General features: G+C 46.7%; 1 protein-coding gene across 6 annotated transcripts in view; it reads left to right on the forward strand.

The window, feature by feature from the left end:
- Window positions 1-22,207, forward strand: part of OPA1 (OPA1 mitochondrial dynamin like GTPase) — a 298,318-nt gene that overhangs the window by 105,059 nt on the left and 171,052 nt on the right. For all 6 annotated transcript variants that reach the window (XM_086949083.1, XM_086949085.1, XM_086949084.1 and 3 more), the window contains one exon: window positions 1,453-1,539. In XM_086949083.1, coding sequence (XP_086805209.1) covers window positions 1,453-1,539 — 87 coding nt within the window. The remainder of the gene's footprint in view (window positions 1-1,452; window positions 1,540-22,207) is intronic.

A 22,207-nucleotide genomic window follows, 5' to 3' on the forward strand; every position in this document is an offset into this window, starting at 1 on the left:
GGAGGGGAAGATACGATAGGACGAATATAGTTTCTTTCTCTGTCCTTTTTCAGCGTTCTCTCTGGCTCCTTATTTGACACTCTTGATGATTTCCCCATATTTACAATAGGATTGTAATGTATTCGACTTGCACTCATTGCATTGTATATTATAATTCACCGGCCGTGCTATTCTTTAGTGCTTTGATACTCACTTTGATTATCTTTACCGCCCATGTGTTACACATTTCAAACCGCACCGAGCACGTTTGTCTCTAGCACCCACTCTGTTGTTTATTGCATTTGTGCTTATTTGCATTTTATTTGTACACTAAAGTACCTTTTGGCATTGATTATAGTTTGCCTGAATCACTCTATAGGGATCATTGTTCATGCACCAATGTAATATACCCCAGGGTCCTAGTGACCCTAGGGTTTCACTTGCATGCTTCTAACTACTGTAAGTGACTTGTTGGACTCAATTTCCAATGCCCAGAAATATCTGGGAGATCGCTCGGCCTCTGCGAAGTTTTAATGACACAGGAGTAATTGGTGTAATGTTGTAATTTGGCACAATTGAATTGAAATGACCTCACGACTCACTGAAGGAGTCGCATGGACATATGTTAACGTAAATCCAAGCATTCTTTACCTTGCCCATGACTACTAAGAGTGAGTTCACCAATATTCTCGGCTACAAAGGCCAGTTTGTTCTCCATCTCCGGACCTGTCTATCAGATTGAAAACCCCACAATCAGTTGGCACAAATTGTAGACGAAAAATCGGGTTCATCATTAGTGTGCAATGATGGATCAGGTGGCGAAACTGAGAGGCGTAGGCAGAACTGTAGAGGAAAAAACAGCATTTTCGTATAATTATGCGATTGTCTTAACTAATTAAAAGAATCATGATTGGTTTGTATGTAATATGACCAAAGTGTGTGAAGTGGAAATGAAATGAAAAGTGAGCTGTGATATATCAAGAGGGTGAAAGACGGCTGTCACATGCACTGTAGAAATGTGGTTCAGTGTGAACATTTTCTAAATTCACATGGTGCAGCTCATCCTGCGACCAGTGATTGGTCACAGAATTGAAAGTTGCTATTCTCCAAAATTGAAAATGAGTGTTCTCCACTTTGGGTGACTCTGAAATGGAAACTGCTGTTATGTTGATTGTGTAACTATAATTTCCTTGCCCAGGCATATTCGTAAGATTTATTTTATAAATTCAGATCTATCAAAATATGTTTTTAAGAAAACCAGCAGAGACCCGCAGAACCCCTGTGATCAGCAGCAGAAAAGGGGCTCATAACCCTGTTCATTGTTCTCCTTGGTTTCTTGACCATGAACCATTCTGTGCATGGTGGTGTGCATGTGATAATAAATGATGCATTATGCACACTCCAGAAAGATCCGGCGCGCCAGTCTGCTGCCTGTGGTTGTCTGCTAACCTTGCCTCTTCTTTCTTGCTTTAGAAGTCCCTGATTGACATGTACTCTGAAGTTCTGGATATTCTGTCTGACTATGATGCCAACTACAACACCCAGGACCACCTTCCCAGGGTATGTATGGACTGAACATGAAGTTATGTATGTACTCTTCAGTAAACTCCTTTTAGAGCTGACAGGACTGAGGTGGGGAGCTCAAAACTGCGTCTGATATGCGTTCTGACCAGCTGAGGCCTTTGAGACCTGATCAGGGACTGTGGCATTGAGTACATTGCACATTGCAGGGTGCTGTATGCGTTCTCTTCAGGGGAGGCCTTTGTCGACCTGATCGGTGACACAGGCGGTGAGTTTAGTGCTGTGTACTATACATGCTCTCTGCAGCACAGGGCTCTCCAGACCTGACCAGTGACTGTGGCAGCAAGCTCAATGCAGTGCGGTTCACGTGCTCAATGCAGCAGAGGCCTCTCCAGACCTGACCAGTGACTGGGGGGCTTAGCTCAATGCAGTGCGGTTCACATGCTCTCTGCAGCAGAGGGCTCCCCAGACCTGACCAGTGACTGGGGGGCTTAGCTCAATGCAGTGTGGTTCACGTGCTCAATGCAGCAGAGGCCTCTCCAGACCTGACCAGTGACTGGGGGGCTTAGCTCAATGCAGTGCGGTTTACGTGCTCAATGCAGCAGAGGCCTCTCCAGACCTGACCAGTGACTGGGGGGCTTAGCTCAATGCAGTGCGGTTCACGTGCTCAATGCAGCAGAGGCCTCTCCAGACCTGACCAGTGACTGGGGGGCTTAGCTCAATGCAGTGTGGTTCATGTGCTCTGTGCAGCAGAGGCCTCTCCAGACCTGACCAGTGACTGGGGGGCTTAGCTCAATGCAGTGCGGTTCACGTGCTCAATGCAGCAGAGGCCTCTCCAGACCTGACCAGTGACTGGGGGGCTTAGCTCAATGCAGTGCGGTTCACGTGCTCAATGCAGCAGAGGCCTCTCCAGACCTGACCAGTGACTGGGGGGCTTAGCTCAATGCAGTGTGGTTCATGTGCTCAATGCAGCAGAGGCCTCTCCAGACCTGACCAGTGACTGGGGGGCTTAGCTCAATGCAGTGTGGTTCATGTGCTCAATGCAGCAGAGGCCTCTCCAGACCTGACCAGTGACTGGGGGGCTTAGCTCAATGCAGTGGGGTTCACGTGCACAATGCAGCAGAGGCCTCTCCAGACCTGACCAGTGACTGGGGGGCTTAGCTCAATGCGGTGCGGTTCACGTGCTCAATGCAGCAGAGGCCTCTCCAGAACTGACCAGTGACTGGGGGGCTTAGCTCAATGCAGTGTGGTTCATGTGCTCTGTGCAGCAGAGGCCTCTCCAGACCTGACCAGTGACTGGGGGGCTTAGCTCAATGCAGTGCGGTTCACGTGCTCAATGCAGCAGAGGGCTCTCCAGACCTGACCAGTGACTGGGGGGCTTAGCTCAATGCAGTGCGGTTCACGTGCTCAATGCAGCAGAGGCCTCTCCAGAACTGACCAGTGACTGGGGGGCTTAGCTCAATGCAGTGTGGTTCATGTGCTCTGTGCAGCAGAGGCTTCTCCAGACCTGACCAGTGACTGGGGGGCTTAGCTCAATGCAGTGTGGTTCATGTGCTCAATGCAGCCGAGGCCTCTCCAGACCTGACCAGTGACTGGGGGGCTTAGCTCAATGCAGTGTGGTTCATGTGCTCAATGCAGCAGAGGCCTCTCCAGACCTGACCAGTGACTGGGGGGCTTAGCTCAATGCAGTGTGGTTCATGTGCTCTGTGCAGCAGAGGCCTCTCCAGACCTGACCAGTGACTGGGGGGCTTAGCTCAATGCAGTGCGGGTCATGTGCTCAATGCAGCAGAGGCCTCTCCAGACCTGACCAGTGACTGGGGGGCTTAGCTCAATGCAGTGCGGTTCATGTGCTCTGTGCAGCAGAGGCCTCTCCAGACCTGACCAGTGACTGGGGGGCTTAGCTCAATGCAGTGCGGTTCACGTGCTCAATGCAGCAGAGGGCTCTCCAGACCTGACCAGTGACTGGGGGCTTAGCTCAATGCAGTGTGGTTCACGTGCTCAATGCAGCAGAGGCCTCTCCAGAACTGACCAGTGACTGGGGGGCTTAGCTCAATGCAGTGCGGTTCACGTGCTCAATGCAGCAGAGGGCTCTCCAGACCTGACCAGTGACTGGGGGGCTTAGCTCAATGCAGTGTGGTTCATGTGCTCAATGCAGCAGAGGCCTCTCCAGACCTGACCAGTGACTGGGGGGCTTAGCTCAATGCAGTGCAGTTCACGTGCTCAATGCAGCAGAGGCCTATCCAGACCTGACCAGTGACTGGGGGGCTTAGCTCAATGCAGTGTGGTTCATGTGCTCTGTGCAGCAGAGGCCTCTCCAGACCTGACCAGTGACTGGGGGGCTTAGCTCAATGCAGTGTGGTTCATGTGCTCAATGCAGCAGAGGCCTCTCCAGACCTGACCAGTGACTGGGGGGCTTAACTCAATGCAGTGCGGTTCATGTGCTCTGTGCAGTGGACCCCTTTGTGGACCTGGCCGATGATGATGGTGGCAAGCTCCGCCTGCAAGCTGCAACTTTGCTCCAGCTCACCATGGTTCAGTCATGTCTGTAGGCGTGTGAAGGAAGGAATGAGATTCTGTGACTCACCACATCACTCGCCTTCCTCACATACCTATAACAAGACTTAGTGGGCAAAAAGATCTTAAATGGTCACTAAAAACATATAAAACTTTGTTTGAGAGCACTTGGTTGGTACAAACCTGCTCTTTGAGCATTTTACTTTCACAGTTTAATACATTTTGAATAAAGAGTGGTTAATGTGTCTAAAAGTGAATTGTATCTCAAGAGCTGCAGGGTTTTACTGATGATCTCTCATGTAAGTGGAAATATTTGAGATGTATCGGTTTTGTGTTTCATTCGTGATTGCTTTAGTCTACAGTGGTAGAGTCACTACAAGTGTAAACCAAGTTTGTCAAGTCTACAGGACATTACATTTCACTCCGATCATCAAAATGACATCAAAGAAGCAAGTGAAATCCTTGTACATTACCCTGTTCGTATGAAATCATATTCTCACTTTATGCTGTCTTTAAAAAGTATTTCAAATGATGCTTTAGTAAGTGAAGATGGTTACAACGCATTTTGTGGAGTGCCCTCTGGCTGTACTCATTCTTGAAATGCCACTTCCAAGGTGGTATTTGCGGATATCGAGTGGCCAGCGTGAAGGCACGCCCCACCAATGCTCCAGTGAAGGAAGTGTGCTGTGCCTCAACGACCTGGAAGTGCTGTAAAGATCATGACTGGTTTACCAGGTGTTTCTCAAATGGAATCTCTTCAGAGCTGAGAGATAGATGATGATGGCCAGCTATAAGATGGATTTGAGAAAGCCTCCCTACAAAATCCCCTTATTTCTGGTCTGCCTCTTTTGCTTCTCCTCCCCACATTCCTCCACTTGTTAAAGTTACAATGGAAGTTTTGTCTCTGGCATCCGTGTTTAAAAAAATTGACATTTCATCAGTCAAAGGCTTTGTGTTGGAGCCACATCACTGGTTCCTGAGTTTTCTCATAATGACTCTTTCAATGTATTTGATCATTCAGATGGCTCTACTCCAAACACTTCTGCGAACCATGTGATGAGCAAGTCCAACCTCCAGTGGCTTCCATCGTGTGCATCTGTAACAGACTTTTGTCTCAAACAAGATATCACTTCATGCCTCATCGGATGCTCCCATGGTGGCTCAAGTGCAGATTCTGCACTTGAGCCACTGCTCTGACATACCATGCACCCTGCTGCTGGCTGTAAGGTTATCCACATCTCGGGTGCTAGTGAAGCCACTGGTGGCTGCGAGATGCTTCTTTTGCTGTCTTCCTTGGGCAGCAGATTATCGAAAATATAGAGCTGAAAGAGAGCTCAGTGGAAACCCACACTGTGCTCTGGGAGGCACTAAAGACTGTCCTGAGAAGTCCCTCTATCATATCAAATGGCGGCCAAACAGCGGAAATTCCAGGACATCGCTGAGCTTGAGAGAGCGATGCACCGAGCTGAGATGGAGGAAGTCGAGCCCAGAGACAATCAGGTGCAGCATAACTTAAAACTGCTGAGGCTTTCGCTCAGGCAAAAATTACTTGACACAGCAGCCCTTGCCCATCTAGCAGAACAATATAGGATTTTTACAAGATGGGAGACAAGGTAGGAAAGCTACTGTACTGGTTGGAAAACCGAGAGCTGGAACACCATGTTCGAGGCATGGGAGCTGCAGATAGTACACTGCATTAGATCACCACCTGGTGTTAGGCTCGGATGATTGCAGGTTGTTGTCTTCTTGGAAGAAGTCTTTGCTAGTCCTGGTCCCATACTGCGCATGGGCATCGGCTCCATCCTCAGATTTTTTTTTTCGCGCCACTGGGTTTGGATGAAAGTTTCTCCGCTCCGGCCAGAAACAGTTTTTCTGCAACTTCGACGCGCAGAACTTTATTAAAAACTACTACCTGCCTTCGACATCGACAGCGGCACCTTTCGACGCCAAGATTTTCATTCCGGTCATCCAAGTGGGACTCTAGGCCTATCGACGCTGTGCGGCCTACACCATATGGAAAGGACTCCATTCCGAAAATGCCCGTAGCGACCACCACGAGGTCTGTAACCTCTGCTTGTCGCCGGACCACAACGAGTCGACCTGTACAGCCTGTGCTTCCTTCCCATCGAAGAAAACCATCCGAGACCGGAGGGCCCGTCGACACGAGATGAGGAGATCAGCCCCAGCACCGGAAGACATCTTCGAAGACGAGGCTCCACTCGTTCCTGAAGAAGACTCACCGGATCTCCAGATCGTCTCTGAGGCAGATGACTCCGACGACTCCATTCCATCAGGTCAGCGTGTGAGTACTACTGCCCCTGCACCACATACACCCAAGCAGAAGGCAACGGTCAGTACTCCGCCCGCTGGGCCCAGTCGAGACCGATCATCTACTTCTAAAGTCCCGCCTTCCTGCTCGACTCCTAAGAAATCTTCCACGCCTTCCGGTGCCTCGACACCGACCAAGAGTCTTCCTTCGGCTCCGAAACAAAGCCCGGGCCTTCCGGTGCCTCGTCACCGAACAAGATTCCATCGACTCCGAAGCCAAAACACCCTTCGGCTCCGACACCAAAAGATGTGCCGAAACTAAAAGACGCACCGGCTCCGAAGCCGCTCACGGTGCCGAAAACAACAAAGCCCGATTCCAAGGCCTCCGAGCCCGCGAACAGGCCTTCCAAGCCAAAATCGACGCCTTCGGCGTCGAAACCGAAGCCACAGGACCCTCTAATACCTCCTAAGGCTAAAGACACTCAACAACCTACGCCGGCACCGAAAAAACCAGCGCCGAAGAAGGTTGTGCCTCAAGAGGACCTTTTTCAACCAGATCCTCAACAGAAAAAGATCTTCATCGACCCGAAAACTGGTCATGTTGGTACCATACCACTCAAGAAGAGACCTGCAGCTACACCACCTACACCTGTGGTTCCTGCCAAGAAGGACTGTCCAACCTCTCCTCTGCACTTTTCCTTTCCTGTCTCTCCTCCTTCTCCCGCTCCTCCCTCCCTATGTTTCACCTCAAACTCTCCTATACAATCTCCATTATCACATTCACCACAGAATGATAATGAATACGATTTAGGTGGAGGGGACGGGGAAGGAGACAATACATACCTTGAAGGTGAGGGCACATGGACTTTTCCATACTCAAAACCTGTGCTTAGGTGGGAGTTTCCATACCCTACAGATGACCCTGATGTCCCTGAGGCACCCTCATACCCATCTAAATCTTCTCCTCCTGAGGATACTATTGGGTTTGGCCAGCTGATCAACAGAGCTGCTACATATCATGGTGTCCCCATGCACTCTAAAGCCATTGAGGAAGATTTTCTCTTAGATACTTTTGAGCAGTCTCAGAGATCCGCTCAAATTCTTCCCATGATCAAAGGGCTGGTTAGATATGCTACTGAGGTCTTTAAAGATCCTGTGCATACCAGAATTTTAAACCTTCAGAATTGAAAAGAAATACAGTCCTGCCCCCTCAGACCCAGTCTATATTAAAGGACACCTACCACTAGACTCATTAGTGGTGTCCGACGCACGTAAAAGGGCCAATTCTCAGACTTCTGGTGAAGCACCCCTGCCTGACAAAGAGTCCAAGATTGTTGATGCGTCAGGCAAAAGAATAGCTACGCAGGCTTCCAATATATGGCGCATAGCTAATACGAAGGCCCTCCATTCGCGTTATGATAGGGCCCACTACGATCAATTGGAGAAATTGCTTGAACACCTCTCAGTTCAGTATAAAGATCAAGCTACTGACCTCATACAGGAAGGCAAATCAATATCTAAGGCTTCCATCAAATGTGCTCTAGATGCCGCAGACACAGCATCTAGAGCTATTAACACCAGCGTTGTCATTAGGAGACATGCGTGGCTACGCATTTCGGGGTTCAAACAGGAAGTACAAACTACCATTCTGAACCAGCCTTTTAACCAAAACCAGTTATTTGGTCCGGAGGCAGACACTACCCTCGAAAAAATGAAAAAAGACACAGACACTGCCAAGTCTATGGGGGCCTTACAGTCTACCCCAGCTCGAGGCTCCTTTCATCGCTCCTTTTACAGAGGCGGCTCCAAACAAACTGGAACATACACTAACACGTCTTTCAAGACACAAACCTCCTCTAACAAGAGTTACTACAGAGGAGGATACAGTGGCAATAATACCAAGGGAAGTCTCTTCCGCCCCTAAGCAATGACTTCCCTGCGCTCCACCTGCAGCATTCCACTCCTGTAGGGGGCAGACTAACACAGTTCCTGCCTGTCTGGAACTCCATTACAACAGACAAGTGGGTAAGACAGATTATCCAACATGGCTACTGCCTAGAACTTACAGCAACCCCTCCACACATCCCTCCCAGACAGCGTCCAATGTCTACCGATCATCTACATCTGCTCCAGCAGGAGGTTCTATCCCTTCTGCAGAAGGGTGCGATTCAGATAGTTCCTTTACAGGAACAAGGGACGGGGGTTTACTCGTTGTACTTTCTAATTCCCCAAAAAGACGGGACCTTGAGACCGATTCTAGACCTCAGGCCCCTCAACCATTACATACAATCAGATCATTTTCATATGATCACTCTGCAACAAGTGCTTCCACTGATGCAACAGGGAGACTTCCTTGCTACACTAGATCTGAAAGACGCCTACTTTCACATCCCTATACATCCTGCTCACAGGAAATACCTACGGTTTGTGCTGGAAGGGCAACACTATCAGTTCACAGTCCTTCCATTTGGAGTGACAACGGCACCAAGAGTATTCACGAAGTGCCTAGCAGTCGTAGCAGCACATCTGAGAAGACAACAGATCCAGGTCTTCCCTTATCTAGACGATTGGCTCATAAAAGCCAAATCGGCCAGCCAGTGCGTTCCAGATGCTGCACAACCTAGGGTTTACAATAAACTACACCAAGTTGCACCTAGAGCCTTCGCACGTACACCAGTATCTAGGGGCTATAGTAGACACGTCAACGGCTCTGGCTTAACCCAGTCCAGCCAGGATACAGATCATTCAAAACTTAGTTGCTGTTTTTCAACACCAACAATCTCTCCCAGCCAGAGTGTTCATGAAACTCATAGGCATGATGGCATCTTGCATCTTCATAGTTCCACACGCAAGATTGCAAATGCGTCTGTTACAAGAGTGTCTAGCACGACAGTGGAACCAAGCTCACGGTCAATTAACAGACCTGGTGTTGGTGGACAGCCGCACACATCGCTCTCTGCAGTGGTGGAACACCAAAACCTGACAAAGGGGCGGCCGTTCCTAGAGCCAGTTCCACAAGTAGTGCTCACAACAGACGCATCCCTCACAGGATGGGTAGCCCATCTCCTATGACATACCACTCAGGGTCAATGGACCGCTCAACAGCGGCTACTCTATATCAACCATCTTGAGCTGCTAGCAATATTCCTAGCACTCAAGTCCTTCCAACTTCACGTGCAAGGCAAGGCTGTCCTCATCCGGACGGACAATATGACAGCCATGTACTACATTAAAAAACAGGGGGGGGGGGGGGGGGACACTCTCTGCAACTGTCCCAGCTTGCACAAGACATTTGGAGATGGGCCATTCCTCAAAACATACATGTGTTAGCAGAACACCTTCCAGGAGTTCACAATCAGATAGCAGATCTGTTGAGTCGACCGGCACAACAGATTCACGAAAAGGAATTGCATCCACAAGTTCTTCAGCTATTCTTCAACGGTGGGGTCATCCAAACATTGACCTGTTCGCCACCCACGAAAATACAAAATGCCCAGCCTTCGCCACCAGGTTTCCACACCCACTGTCCGAAGGCAATGCAATATGGATGAACTGGTCAGGCAGATTTGCGTACACTTTTCCGCTTCTCCCACTAATTCCATTAGTGGTGCGCAAGCTCAGACAACAGTCTCTCAAACTGATCCTTGTAGCTCCCACGTGGGCATGCCAACCGTGGTTCACCACGCTGCTGGAACTCTCTCTAGTTCCACACCAAAAGCTGCGGCTCACTCCATCTCTGTTAACACAGAACCATGGCAAAATCAGGCACCCAGACCCGCACCAACTGAATCTAGCGATCTGGCTCCTGAAGTCCTAGAGTTTGGTTACTTAAACCTACCACCAGACTGTATGGCTATTATTAAAGAAGCCAGGAAACCCAGTACCAGAGCGTGTTACGCTGCTAAATGGAAGAGATTTGCAATTTATTGCACAAACCAAGTTGACCCCCTGGATGCTTCCATCCAGAATATCATTTGTTACCTTCTACATCTACAAAGATCTAATTTGGCATATTCTTCCATACCCCTGCGCCTTGCAGCAATTGCAGCTTATCTACAGAACAGGCAACATCTGTCTCTCTTCAGAGTTCCCGCGATTAAAGTGTTCATGGAAGGCTTAAAAAGGATAATCCCACCCAGGTTGCCTCCTTCTCCTGTGTGGAACCTAAATCTTGTCCTTGCCAGACTTATGGGACCCCCTTTCGAGCCCCTACATAGATGCAAGCTGCAATTCCTAACATGGAAAACTGCTTTCCTTGTTGCTATCACCTCTCTCAGAAGAGTAAGTGAAATACAAGCTTTCACTATACAAGAACCATTTTTTCAAATACATCCCAACAAAGTGGTTCTTAGGCCTAATCCAACATTTCTCCCAAAAGTCGTCAATCCTTTTCATCTCAATCAGTCTGTCGAGCTACCTGTGTTCTTCCAAACCCCAGACTCAGTAGCAGAAAGGGCTTTACACACCCTAGATGTTAAAAGAGCTCTACTCTACTACACCGACAGGACTAAATCATTTCGAAAAACTAAACAACTGTTTGTCCCTTCTCTCCTCCGCACAAGGGCAACCCCATCTCCAAAGACGGGATTGCACGGTGGATTGTAAAGTGTATACAAATATGCTATATAAAAGCTAAACGTACACTAACAGTTCCTCCTAGAGCGCACTCCACTCGCAAAATAGGAGCCTCTATGGCTTTCTTAGGAAATATACCACTAGAGGACATATGTAAGGCAGCAACATGGTCTACACCACACACCTTCACTAAACACTATTGTGTTGATGTGCAAGCCAAGCAGCAAGCTGCGGTAGGCCAAGCTGTCCTTAAGACTCTCTTTCACACTACTGCAACGGATATAGTTGACCACCGCTAGGGGAGACACTGCTGCACAATCAATGCACAGTGTACTATCTGCAGCTCCCATGCCTCTAGCGTAAAATGCTACTTACCAGTATGCATCTGGTCTTGGCATGTAGAGCTGCAGAGTAGTACACGCCCTCCCGCCTCCCCGGGACTTGTATCCGTTCCAGTGCTCATCTTACTTGGATGCATACGCATGGACATCCTTCTTTTCTTTACTTCTACTGACTCCATCATTTCCCATCATGGCGAAAAACAATCTGAGGATGGAGCCGATGCCCATGTGCAGTATTGTCCAAGGGAGGAGTCACCTACCGGTACTAGCAAAGACTTCTTCCGAGAAGACAACAACCTGCAATCATCCGAGCCCAACACCAGGTGGCGATCTAATGCACAGTGTACTACTCTGCAGCTCTACATGCCAAGAACAGATGCATACTGGTAAGTAGCATCTTTCCATAGTCCCTAGCTTAACCTCCTCTAACGGTGTCTCGCTAACCAACTCTGACAAGATTGCCAATGAATTTGTATCGTTTTACACTCGCCTGTATGCGGAGCAGCGACTGTCTCCAGCAGAGCGTGATCACCCTATCATTGATGATCTCATAATTTCTACACTCTCTAGCACAGGCAGTCTGGCACTGGAGGAGCCAATTACAGAGGACGAGATCAGAACTGCGATCCAATCGCTCCTGGATGGGAAAATCCGTGGCCATAATAGATTACTGCTCGAATTCTTTAAGAAGTACTTTGCACATTTGATGTTGTAGCTTCAGGGCATGTATACCGAGGACCTTGCTCTTGGTAAATTACCACCCAACCTTAAGGGTGCCACTATATTTGAGATCCTCAAATCTGAGAAACCACCGACAACTGCACGTCCTATAGACCCATTTCCCTATTCAACATAGAGTAGAAAATACTGGCAAAAATATTGGCAAATAGGCTACAGGATTCCCCTCTCCCCCTCTTGTTTGCCCTGGCTATAGAACCAGAAGCTGAATGGATGAACAGATTCATTGCTCAACTACTTAGCTTCCGCAGGTAGGACGGGGTAGAGGATGAAATCTCGCTCTATGCTGATGGCGCTGTAATATATATGAGGGTTCCTGAAACTTTCCTACCCCACCTGATGCATATGCCCCAGATTTACACGTATGTGACTGGGCTTATGGTTAATTGTTCCAAATCCACATGCACACCTTTAAATGGGCCGCAAGATGATGTATGGCAAGCGACCACTCTTCAGTGGGTGGACCAACATTTCAAACACCTAGGTATGCATATACCTCTCACCAGCCAGACTGCATGGGAATTGAATGTCGCAGCCCTGATCGCTCTTGTGAAGCGAATATGGATACGTGGGAGCGCCTGCCCTTGAACGAGGCTGGATAGGGGTGCACTCTTCAAGATGATTTCCCTACCCCGAATGCTCTACTCGTCACAGAATTATCCATATGCTCTACCCTCTACTTTCTTTACAAACCTACAAGCAGCGTTTGTGAAATTCCGGTGGAGAGAAGCAAGCTGAGAATTGCGTTGTTTTTAGTTTTTTTTAACTATTCTTTATTGTGATTTTTCATAATTACAAAGTGCCCCACTTCAACAAAAGAACTAGACTAAATATGGTCCCAATAAGTATTAATAATATCATAAGAAAGGAAGAAGAGAGAAATAGAGAAGAAAAATAAACTCCGATAAGAAACAGATGAGCTATCCCGCTTAACCAGCACAGTTTAAGCAATACCTAAGGTAACCCTCCCCCATATAAAACATACTCCCACCAAACAAACACATAACATCACAAGCCTCAACAAATCATTCCAGACTCTAATCCTAATATGAAAGCACTCCAAACTATATCTCAATTGAAGGGATAAAAGTAGTCCCATACCAAAGAAAAACAAATGTCTCAAAAAAGAACCCCAAACCTCATCAAAAACATGGATTTGCTCTTGAACATTGTAAATTCAGACTTCATATGTAGCCAGCCTATAAAGCTCAGCTATCTATTCCTGAGGCAAGGGCGGCTGTGCTGTTCGCCATTATCTAAAATGCAGATCTTAGCCACCATAAGGGCGGTCGACATCTATCTACGCCAATATGAAGTCTTATTATCCAAATCCATTAAGTCATGTAATAGAGGCATTTTGTCTGACTCTGTAAGTCAATTGGTGCTGAGGTATGATAGTTGACACTGGTGATTTTGCACAAGAGTAAATCCAAAGAACGACTATCAACAGTGGCTGATTAAGTCCTATCAGCCCACCAGATGGCGGAGCCTCATCATGTAGGACTCCAGTACCAAGGTAAGAGTGCAGTCGCCCAGTTGTAATTTGGCGACGCAACCCTGAACCATGGTATGGTCACCACAGTTGTTAGACCAAAGAGTGAGGCTGATATGTGCAGTGCAAAAAGAAGAATAAAATGGAGTGAAGTGTGTTAAAATGGCTATCAAGGCAAACAAAGAACTTTATTCGTGTTTGCCTGGACGTCAGATAAAAATAGTGGAGTAACAGTGTGAAAGAATCACTGTTTGACTTGCTTAGTAGAAGACAAAGTAAGATATATAAAGGGCCAACATGTTTCTGCCTTAATGTGAAGGGTCACTGGCATTTGTCAGGGCCATGTCCATAACTGCTACTGCAAGGGCACTATAATATGTGCAAAACTTCAAGAAAATTAGATTAACAAAAAAGTGAACATTACAGAACCATCCTACCACATCTTCTCAGTATTGTTCTGGTGATGCGATAGGTCTTTCCTATATAGGGAAAAGAAAAAAAAAACAGAAAAGAGAAGAACAGTGTAGACATTGCATATAATTATTGCTCAAAATTCAATCTACATCAACCATTCGGTAGTGGATGATATAACTGTGCAAAACCAGAGAAAACTCAAAATACCATCAGACCGGACCATCACTAATTAATGATAGTCAAATGTGAAGTGCATTGCATTATGTCACTCAGGGGTTAACAAGATGTACAAAGAAATTTTTTTACACTTACCCAACTGTGTGTGGGAAGTGGACCTCACCTCACCCGGCAACTGCTCGGACGGATAAGGCACCGCTCTAAACACATGAAGACAAACTCTGTAGAAGGTGCTTGTCTAGAGAATACGACCTCAGTGTATTATTAAAAAAAACCACATACTTTCTCACCTGTCTATCACATGTATCCCACCGGTGTCTAAGGTGGCCACATCTAGCGACTATGGCATCTAGCCCCTTCCAGTGTACTCATTAGAAGTACTTCCCATCTAGACTGCCAAGTAATGGTGTTGATTAATGCTGTTTAGAACTAATAAGTAGCCAAATATTCTTAAACACCAGAAATCAATCTAAACAGCAGAGTAATGCGTTATTTACTGCTGTTCAAAGCTAGTGGCAAAAACTCACTATATTCTTATCTATTCAATGAGGTAAGAGAATCCACCCTGAACTCCTTGACCCCATTAGTCTCTATAACCCAGGTCACACCTTACCTGTCCGTCGGTACCTTGAGGCTGAATGACGAGCCGAAAGGGAGGCACCGATCGGACGGTCTGGCGTCTATTTATAGCGCCAGTAAATCAGTAATTGGGCTCAGCTGGGTCTCTTAGTAAATGCGTTACAGTGGCGCAAAACAGGGCTGCTAAACCCTCACGCGTGCGCTCTACTAAGCTCTAAACTGGCGCGCATGCCTGAGAACAAGGACGCCTGGTAGCGCGGCATGCGCATGTCCATTGTTACCGCGCTTTGGTTGAGTGGCGAGACACTTATCCGCTCACTCCATACTTTTACTGCCTTCCTAAAATTCATAAGGCCCAAAGACCGCCTCCTGGGAGGCCCATCATTTCGGGCATAGGCTCGTTACTCGAGCCTTTATCTACTTTTGTAGATGTCTTCCTCAAACCTATCGTGAAGGAAACACCAACGTACCTCCAAGATACTGGTGATGTACTGAGACTTCTGGCCAATGTGGAATTCAACGTTGAGACAGACCTTTTGGTGAGTTTCGACGTTGAATCGTTGTACACGTCAATCCCTCAACAAGAAACTTTGGACTGCATCAGGGGCCTCCTAGAGTCTAGACAAATGGACACTATTACACCCGTCGCTTTCATTATGGAGTGTGCAAGGATCGCCATGATGGAAAAAAAATTTCAATATCAGAACGATCTCTACCTCCAGGTCTCAGGGACCTCAATGGGTAGTGTCTTTGCGCCGAGCTTGGCAAACCTATACATGCACCAATTCGAACAAGATCATGTATTAAACCACAGTAACCCCTTTATCCATCAGGTGGTACTGTGGAAACGTTACATTGACGATATTTTGGTAATTTGGAGAGGGACGTCAACGGAGGTTTCATCCTTTCACACATGGCTAAACTCTAGGAATCAGTTCCTTAAGTTCACCATGGAGAGTAGCAAAGAGAAATTGGCGTATCTGGATCTCCAGATCTTTCCGGCAGAAGGAGGCCTACAGAGTGAGCTCTTTAAGAAACCGATGGCACGCAACTCGCTTTTGTCATACCAGAGTTTTCACCCTCAATCCCTTCGTGAGAATTTACCTGTTGGCCAATTTCTCAGGGTGAGAAGAAATTGTTCGTCCAACATACTATACGAACAATATGCCAAAGTACTAGCGCACAACCTGAAAGATCGGCATTATCCTAATCAGCTAATAAGTCAAGCGCGGAAGAGAGCCTTTAACAACAACCGAGAGGCACTTCTGGAACACAAGAGGCCAGAGACTACAAGAGACCAGATGACAATGGTTCAAACCTTCACCACATCTTCCAATCAAGTAAAGAAAACTATACTTAACACCTTGGCTGCTAGGCGTTTTCCCCTCCAGTGCTGAATGATGCCCATTTCCATAGTTTCATGACGAGCTCAGCTCGTCATCAGCACAGCTCAACTGTGCATCATGACGAGCTGAGCTCGTCATCAGCATCGAAAGGGTTAAGCATTGGAAGATTCTGAATACAGCAGCAGGTACAATACCTCGCCCTTTGTTTGCATTTAAAAGAGGACCCTCTATTCGGGATAATCTGGTGCACACTAGACCTCGCACCGATATGAGACAAATTACTAATACCCTCTGGAACAGCAATCCAGTTCAAGGTCATTACCCGTGTGGGAATTGTGCTGCTTGTCCACAGACACGCAAAACCTTAACAGTAGACATTGGCACCAACAGACCCTGGAAACTGACAAAACACACGAACTGTAATTCAGAAAAACTGATTTATTTGATCACCTGCCCGTGCAAAAAACAGTACGTGGGCCATACAACGCGGATGATCAAGGCTCGCATCAGTGAACACAAAAGCACAATCCGGTGTAGGAAGCAATCTACAGGCCTAACCAATCACTTCCTTGAAGCAAAACACAAACCTGAGGATTTGTTTTGGTTAGTGCTGGAACAGCCATACATCCCTCCACATATCACCAATGTCTCCCATTTCCTCTTTGTTAAGGAGCAACGGTGGATTTACAGATTACATTCCGATGTCGATGGATTGAATGACAATATTCCATGATTATCCATCTAAATGGTCCACTTGCCATGTGGTGCTCTTCGTTGTCACGACGAGTTATGTATAGAGCTGGAGACTGCTACATCATTGTGGCACTGATCATACCAGGCTCTTCGCTAACTATCTTCATGTTCTAAAGTTATAGACAGTCCAGAGTTCTACCCTTGACTTTATAGTAGACAACTTATCATTTACTGACCTACACCAATTATGACTTAACATCCATAGATGTGGTATAGGTCTCCATGGAAGGTGTTCAAGGACTTTTTAGTCTATATCCAAGTTCTACATCGAGTCACCGCCGATTTTGCAGTATAGGGTTTAATCACGCTCCCTAGGTTTGGGCACTAACTATTGGGTCCTTAGATTTAGAGTACCGCTAACTATGCTTGCTTTAACATGGCTCTTGTCCGGGTATTTAATAATCAGGTCGCGGAGTTATTAGCTTTAACATGGCTCTTGTCCGGTTATTTAGCAATCAGATCGCGGAGTTATTAGATTTTCTACCGCGTCATCATTGTTTATCAACACGCGATAAACAGTGCTGTATTAGGGTCACGACGCGCAAGCGCGAGACAGCAGTGTCTCGCCACTCAACCAAAGCGCGGTAACAATGGACATGCGCATGCCGCGCTACCAGGCGTCCTTGTTCTCAGGCATGCGCGCCAGTTTAGAGCTTAGTAGAGCGCACGCGTGAGGGTTTAGCAGCCCTGTTTTGCGCCACTGTAACGCATTTACTAAGAGACCCAGCTGAGCCCAATTACTGATTTACTGGCGCTATAAATAGACGCCAGACCGTCCGATCGGTGCCTCCCTTTCGGCTCGTCATTCAGCCTCAAGGTACCGACGGACAGGTAAGGTGTGACCTGGGTTATAGAGACTAATGGGGTCAAGGAGTTCAGGGTGGATTCTTTTACCTCATTGAATAGATAAGAATATAGTGAGTTTTTTCCACTAGCTTTGAACAGCAGTAAATAACGCATTACTCTGCTGTTTAGATTGATTTCTGGTGTTTAAGAATATTTGGCTACTTATTAGTTCTAAACTGCATTAATCAACACCATTACTTGGCAGTCTAGATGGGAAGTACTTCTAATGAGTACACTGGAAGGGGCTAGATGCCATAGTCGCTAGATGTGGCCACCTTAGACACCGGTGGGATACATGTGATAGACAGGTGAGAAAGTATGTGTTTTTTTTTAATAATACACTGAGGTCGTATTCTCTAGACAAGCACCTTCTACAGAGTTTGTCTTCATGTGTTTAGAGCGGTGCCTTATCCGTCCGAGCAGTTGCCGGGTGAGGTGAGGTCCACTTCCCGCACACAGTTGGGTAAGTGTAAAAAAATTTATTTGTACATCTTGTTAACCCCTGAGTGACATAATGCAATGCACTTCACATTTGACTATCATTAATTAGTGATGGTCCGGTCTGATGGTATTTTGAGTTTTCTCTGGTTTTGCACAGTTATATCATCCACTACCGAATGGTTGATGTAGATTGAATTTTGAGCAATAATTATATGCAATGTCTACACTGTTCTTCTCTTTTCTGTTTTTTTCTTCTTTTCCCTATATAGGAAAGACCTATCGCATCACCAGAACAATACTGAGAAGATGTGGTAGGATGGTTCTGTAATGTTCACTTTTTTGTTAATCTAATTTTCTTGAAGTTTTGCACATATTATAGTGCCCTTGCAGTAGCAGTTATGGACATGGCCCTGACAAATGCCAGTGACCCTTCACATTAAGGCAGAAACATGTTGGCCCTTTATATATCTTACTTTGTCTTCTACTAAGCAAGTCAAACAGTGATTCTTTCACACTGTTACTCCACTATTTTTATCTGACGTCCAGGCAAACACGAATAAAGGTCTTTGTTTGCCTTGATAGCCATTTTAACACACTTCACTCCATTTTATTCTTCTTTTTGCACTGCACATATCAGCCTCACTCTTTGGTCTAACAACTGTGGTGACCATACCATGGTTCAGGGTTGCGTCGCCAAATTACAACTGGGCGACTGCACTCTTACCTTGGTACTGGAGTCCTACATGATGAGGCTCCGCCATCTGGTGGGCTGATAGGACTTAATCAGCCACTGTTGATAGTCGTTCTTTGGATTTACTCTTGTGCAAAATCACCAGTGTCAACTATCATACCTCAGCACCAATTGACTTACAGGCTTTGTTGTTATTTAAGTAGTTACACAGGGGGTACTAGCCTGTTTTGTCGTTAAACACCTCCCTCGGACCCTCCCTTACGAGTTGTTTAGATAATTTTGTCTGACTCCTCAGAAGGGATAAAACTAGTTGAACTTGAAGTTACCAGTATATAATGCCAGAAAAAGCCTCCATTTGCCATGAGTTGGCGAACAGAGGAGGCTGCCTCACTCAGAAACATTAAGATATCATCTGCAAATAATAAGATCTTGCAAGCACCAACAGGCATTGCCACATCCTACCTGAACTAAGGGAGATTGACGAATTGCCGCCACCAATGGCTCAAGTGCTGAAAGGAACAACGCGACACCAGGCAGGCCTGATGCGTGCCTCGTGTGATGTGAAAGGGCTTCGATAAATGACCCCCACAGTCAATCTGTGTCGAAGGGGCTGTATATTACCACTGAAGTTTGGACAAAAAACAAGACCAATCCCTGCCCTGCTTAAGGTTTGATAAAGGTACCCCCACTCAACCCGTTCAAAAGCTGTTAAGGCATCCAAAGAGAGCAGAAGCTTATCATCGGAGTCATTTCGAACTTGCCTATATTAGATTGGACAAGAGACGCATGTGGTTACGGGAAGAATGTCCTGGTACAAAAACAGCTTAAGAGCTATATATCAAGCTAGGCAGAACTTTCATCAGTTGCGAGGACCTTTGCGAGAATCTTCATGTCTGGATTGATTATCGAAAACGAACGGTAACTTGCATAGTTAGTAGGATCCTTATCGGACTTCAAGATTAGACTGATCACTCCATTAAACTTTGGGCGAATTGACATCATTGCTCTCTAGCTCCTTAAAAATACTAAAAAGAAGGGGAGCCATCAGTTCTTTTTATCTTATAAAAATTGATTGGGAAACTCCGGGAGCCTTATTAATGGGCATACTCCTGATAGCCTCAGAGATCTCCTCCTTCGTGATCTACCCCCCTGGCAGTATTATTGAATACAAAGCGCATGAGGTATTTGTCCTTGACAGTGGGTGACTTAAATCTTTTTCCAAAGCGGTATCAAGAGGTGCCTCTGAGCTATAAAGTGGTGAGAAGAAGCGTGCAAAAGTTTCTGTGTTCTCCATTGGGTATGTGAGTGAACATTTAGTTTTGCTGTGAATCTCTGGAATTTCAGAATTTACCTCTCGCTGGCTCAATTGAGCTGCAGGAAGCCTACCTGCCTTTTAACCTTGCTCATAATGACGCCATTTCACACGAAGGAGGACATATTCTGCTTGTGTGATGAAATGCTTGTTTAGCACATATTCTGCTCAGTCTAACTGACACAGGGAAGTCGTTGTGGAATGTTGCACATATGTTTTGGTGAGATCACGGACCTCCCTCTCAAATCGAGATTGTGTACCACTAATTTCCCACGTACGGATTGCGGAAACACGCATAAGCATACCTCTCAAGGGGCTTTCCGTGCTGCCCATAACATCTGCACTGATTCTTTGGAGGGTTCATTATCTAATAGGAATTGACGTAAATCGCTAGTACGTTTTTGATTACTCTCCGGGGGACGGTAATGTGAGATATTCAGTCTCCAGCGCTTTGATGCTGGGGACATGTGTCCTAAATCCATTTCCAAACCTGTTAGGGCATGATCAGAAATGTTCCCCAGGGACATTACAACAAACGCTCAGGAAGGCTAAAGAGGCATGGCACATTAAAAAAAAGTCTATCCAAGAACAAGTCCCTTGTACAGAGGGGAGAACTGTATACTCTCTATCTCTAAATGCACTCTGGGACACTATGATAGTGGGTTGGGTTTGGCAGATGTGCATCTAAACTACTGGGCGAGTCAGATCCTCCGGATCAACGACTGGCTGTTTGCAGGCCATGGGTACCCAGCTGTCGCTGTGGAACTCCTGCATCTAGACTGGTGTAATGTGTTGAGCCTTTCATATGGATCACATAATTGCACTGACTTTTCCCCTGCGACATAGATATCCTTACCCTGCTGGCATCGGGTGCTGAGGTGGATTAAGTGGCATGGGGTGCCGACTGGGGAAACGCTTCTGTGGTCAGGCACATGCCTAAAACACACAGCTATCTTGGAAGAATTCCGGACCTGCGATTACATAGGAATCTTCAAACTCGGAGATATATGAGAGGACAACTCAGCTCGCTCATTTTAGTACCTCCAAGACGTGTACGAGATGCATAGGTCACAATTTTACCACTACCTTCAAGTATGACATGCCCTCGAACAACACTGGGACAACCTACAGGCTGTCCCAGGCTACAGTCCTGTAGAGGTCCTTGACACAATGTCCCCCTTAGGACAGATAGAGGGAACTTGAAGATACATAAATCGCTTTTCAAAAACACTCTGACTCCATGACTGCACTGAGGGTACGCTGGGAGGAGGATGTGTGCACTTTGGAGCTGGAAGGCTGGGTGGGGGCCAGGATGACCCCCAAGTCCTGGCAGTCTCTTGAGACTGTGACTGATTCAGCTCAAGTATCTGCATCGGTTATACTACAGCCCATCACAACTGTGTAAAATGAACCTGGGCCTTGACGCATATTGCCTCAGGTGTGGGGCATTTCTAGGGACCTTTTACCGTTCTGTCTGGGATTGTCCGGTGATAGAGATATGAGCCAGACCTTTCCAAGCTCGAGGCCAAAGCTGGAGGCCCTGCTCGTTCACACTACCCATCATGCGGGGGTCAACTGTGTAGAGTAAAGATTAACAAACAAAACAAGTGATGGACCGAATGTGGATCAATGTCACAAACGATGGATTTGGGCCCAGATCTTTTGACTGGGGTGAATGTGTGACATTGATCCACATTCTGTCCATCGCCTGTTTTGTTTGCGAGTAAAGATTAACCACACACTACCAGTTTCCCTTTCAGTGACTGAGTAAAGCCTGGAAATCGATCTGTACTGAAGAATGAAAGTCAGGGTGGAGGGATCAGGTTATCGTTGTGTGGGAGATGGTCCTGAACTTTATCATGGTACATTCCTTCAAAATGTTACAGATGAAGGAGGATCTGTCCATGTATCCACATGGCCACTGCCATCCAAGGCCAGTCCGATCTGGACTCATCCGGGCACAGGCTGACGCTGTACTACGTCGGACTGTGGCGGGCATGGGTTGTACTTCGCTTTGGTGAAATCAAGACTGGACAGCCTTGGAGGTCTAAAAGCCTGTAATTTGGGCAGTGGCCCCAAATTAACCACTAAATGGAAGTGTGTGTGGATTCTCCTGGGATCGATGGCTCTGAATTGAACTGTGGACTTGTTGCTGTGTTCTGTGGCTAGAATGCAGGTGTGGCAATGCTGGTGTTGGTAGCTACGAATGGAGTCGCAAAC

The sequence above is a fragment of the Lissotriton vulgaris genome, unplaced genomic scaffold, assembly GCF_964263255.1.
Source record: "Lissotriton vulgaris unplaced genomic scaffold, aLisVul1.2 SCAFFOLD_1311, whole genome shotgun sequence".
NCBI lineage: Eukaryota > Metazoa > Chordata > Amphibia > Caudata > Salamandridae > Lissotriton > Lissotriton vulgaris.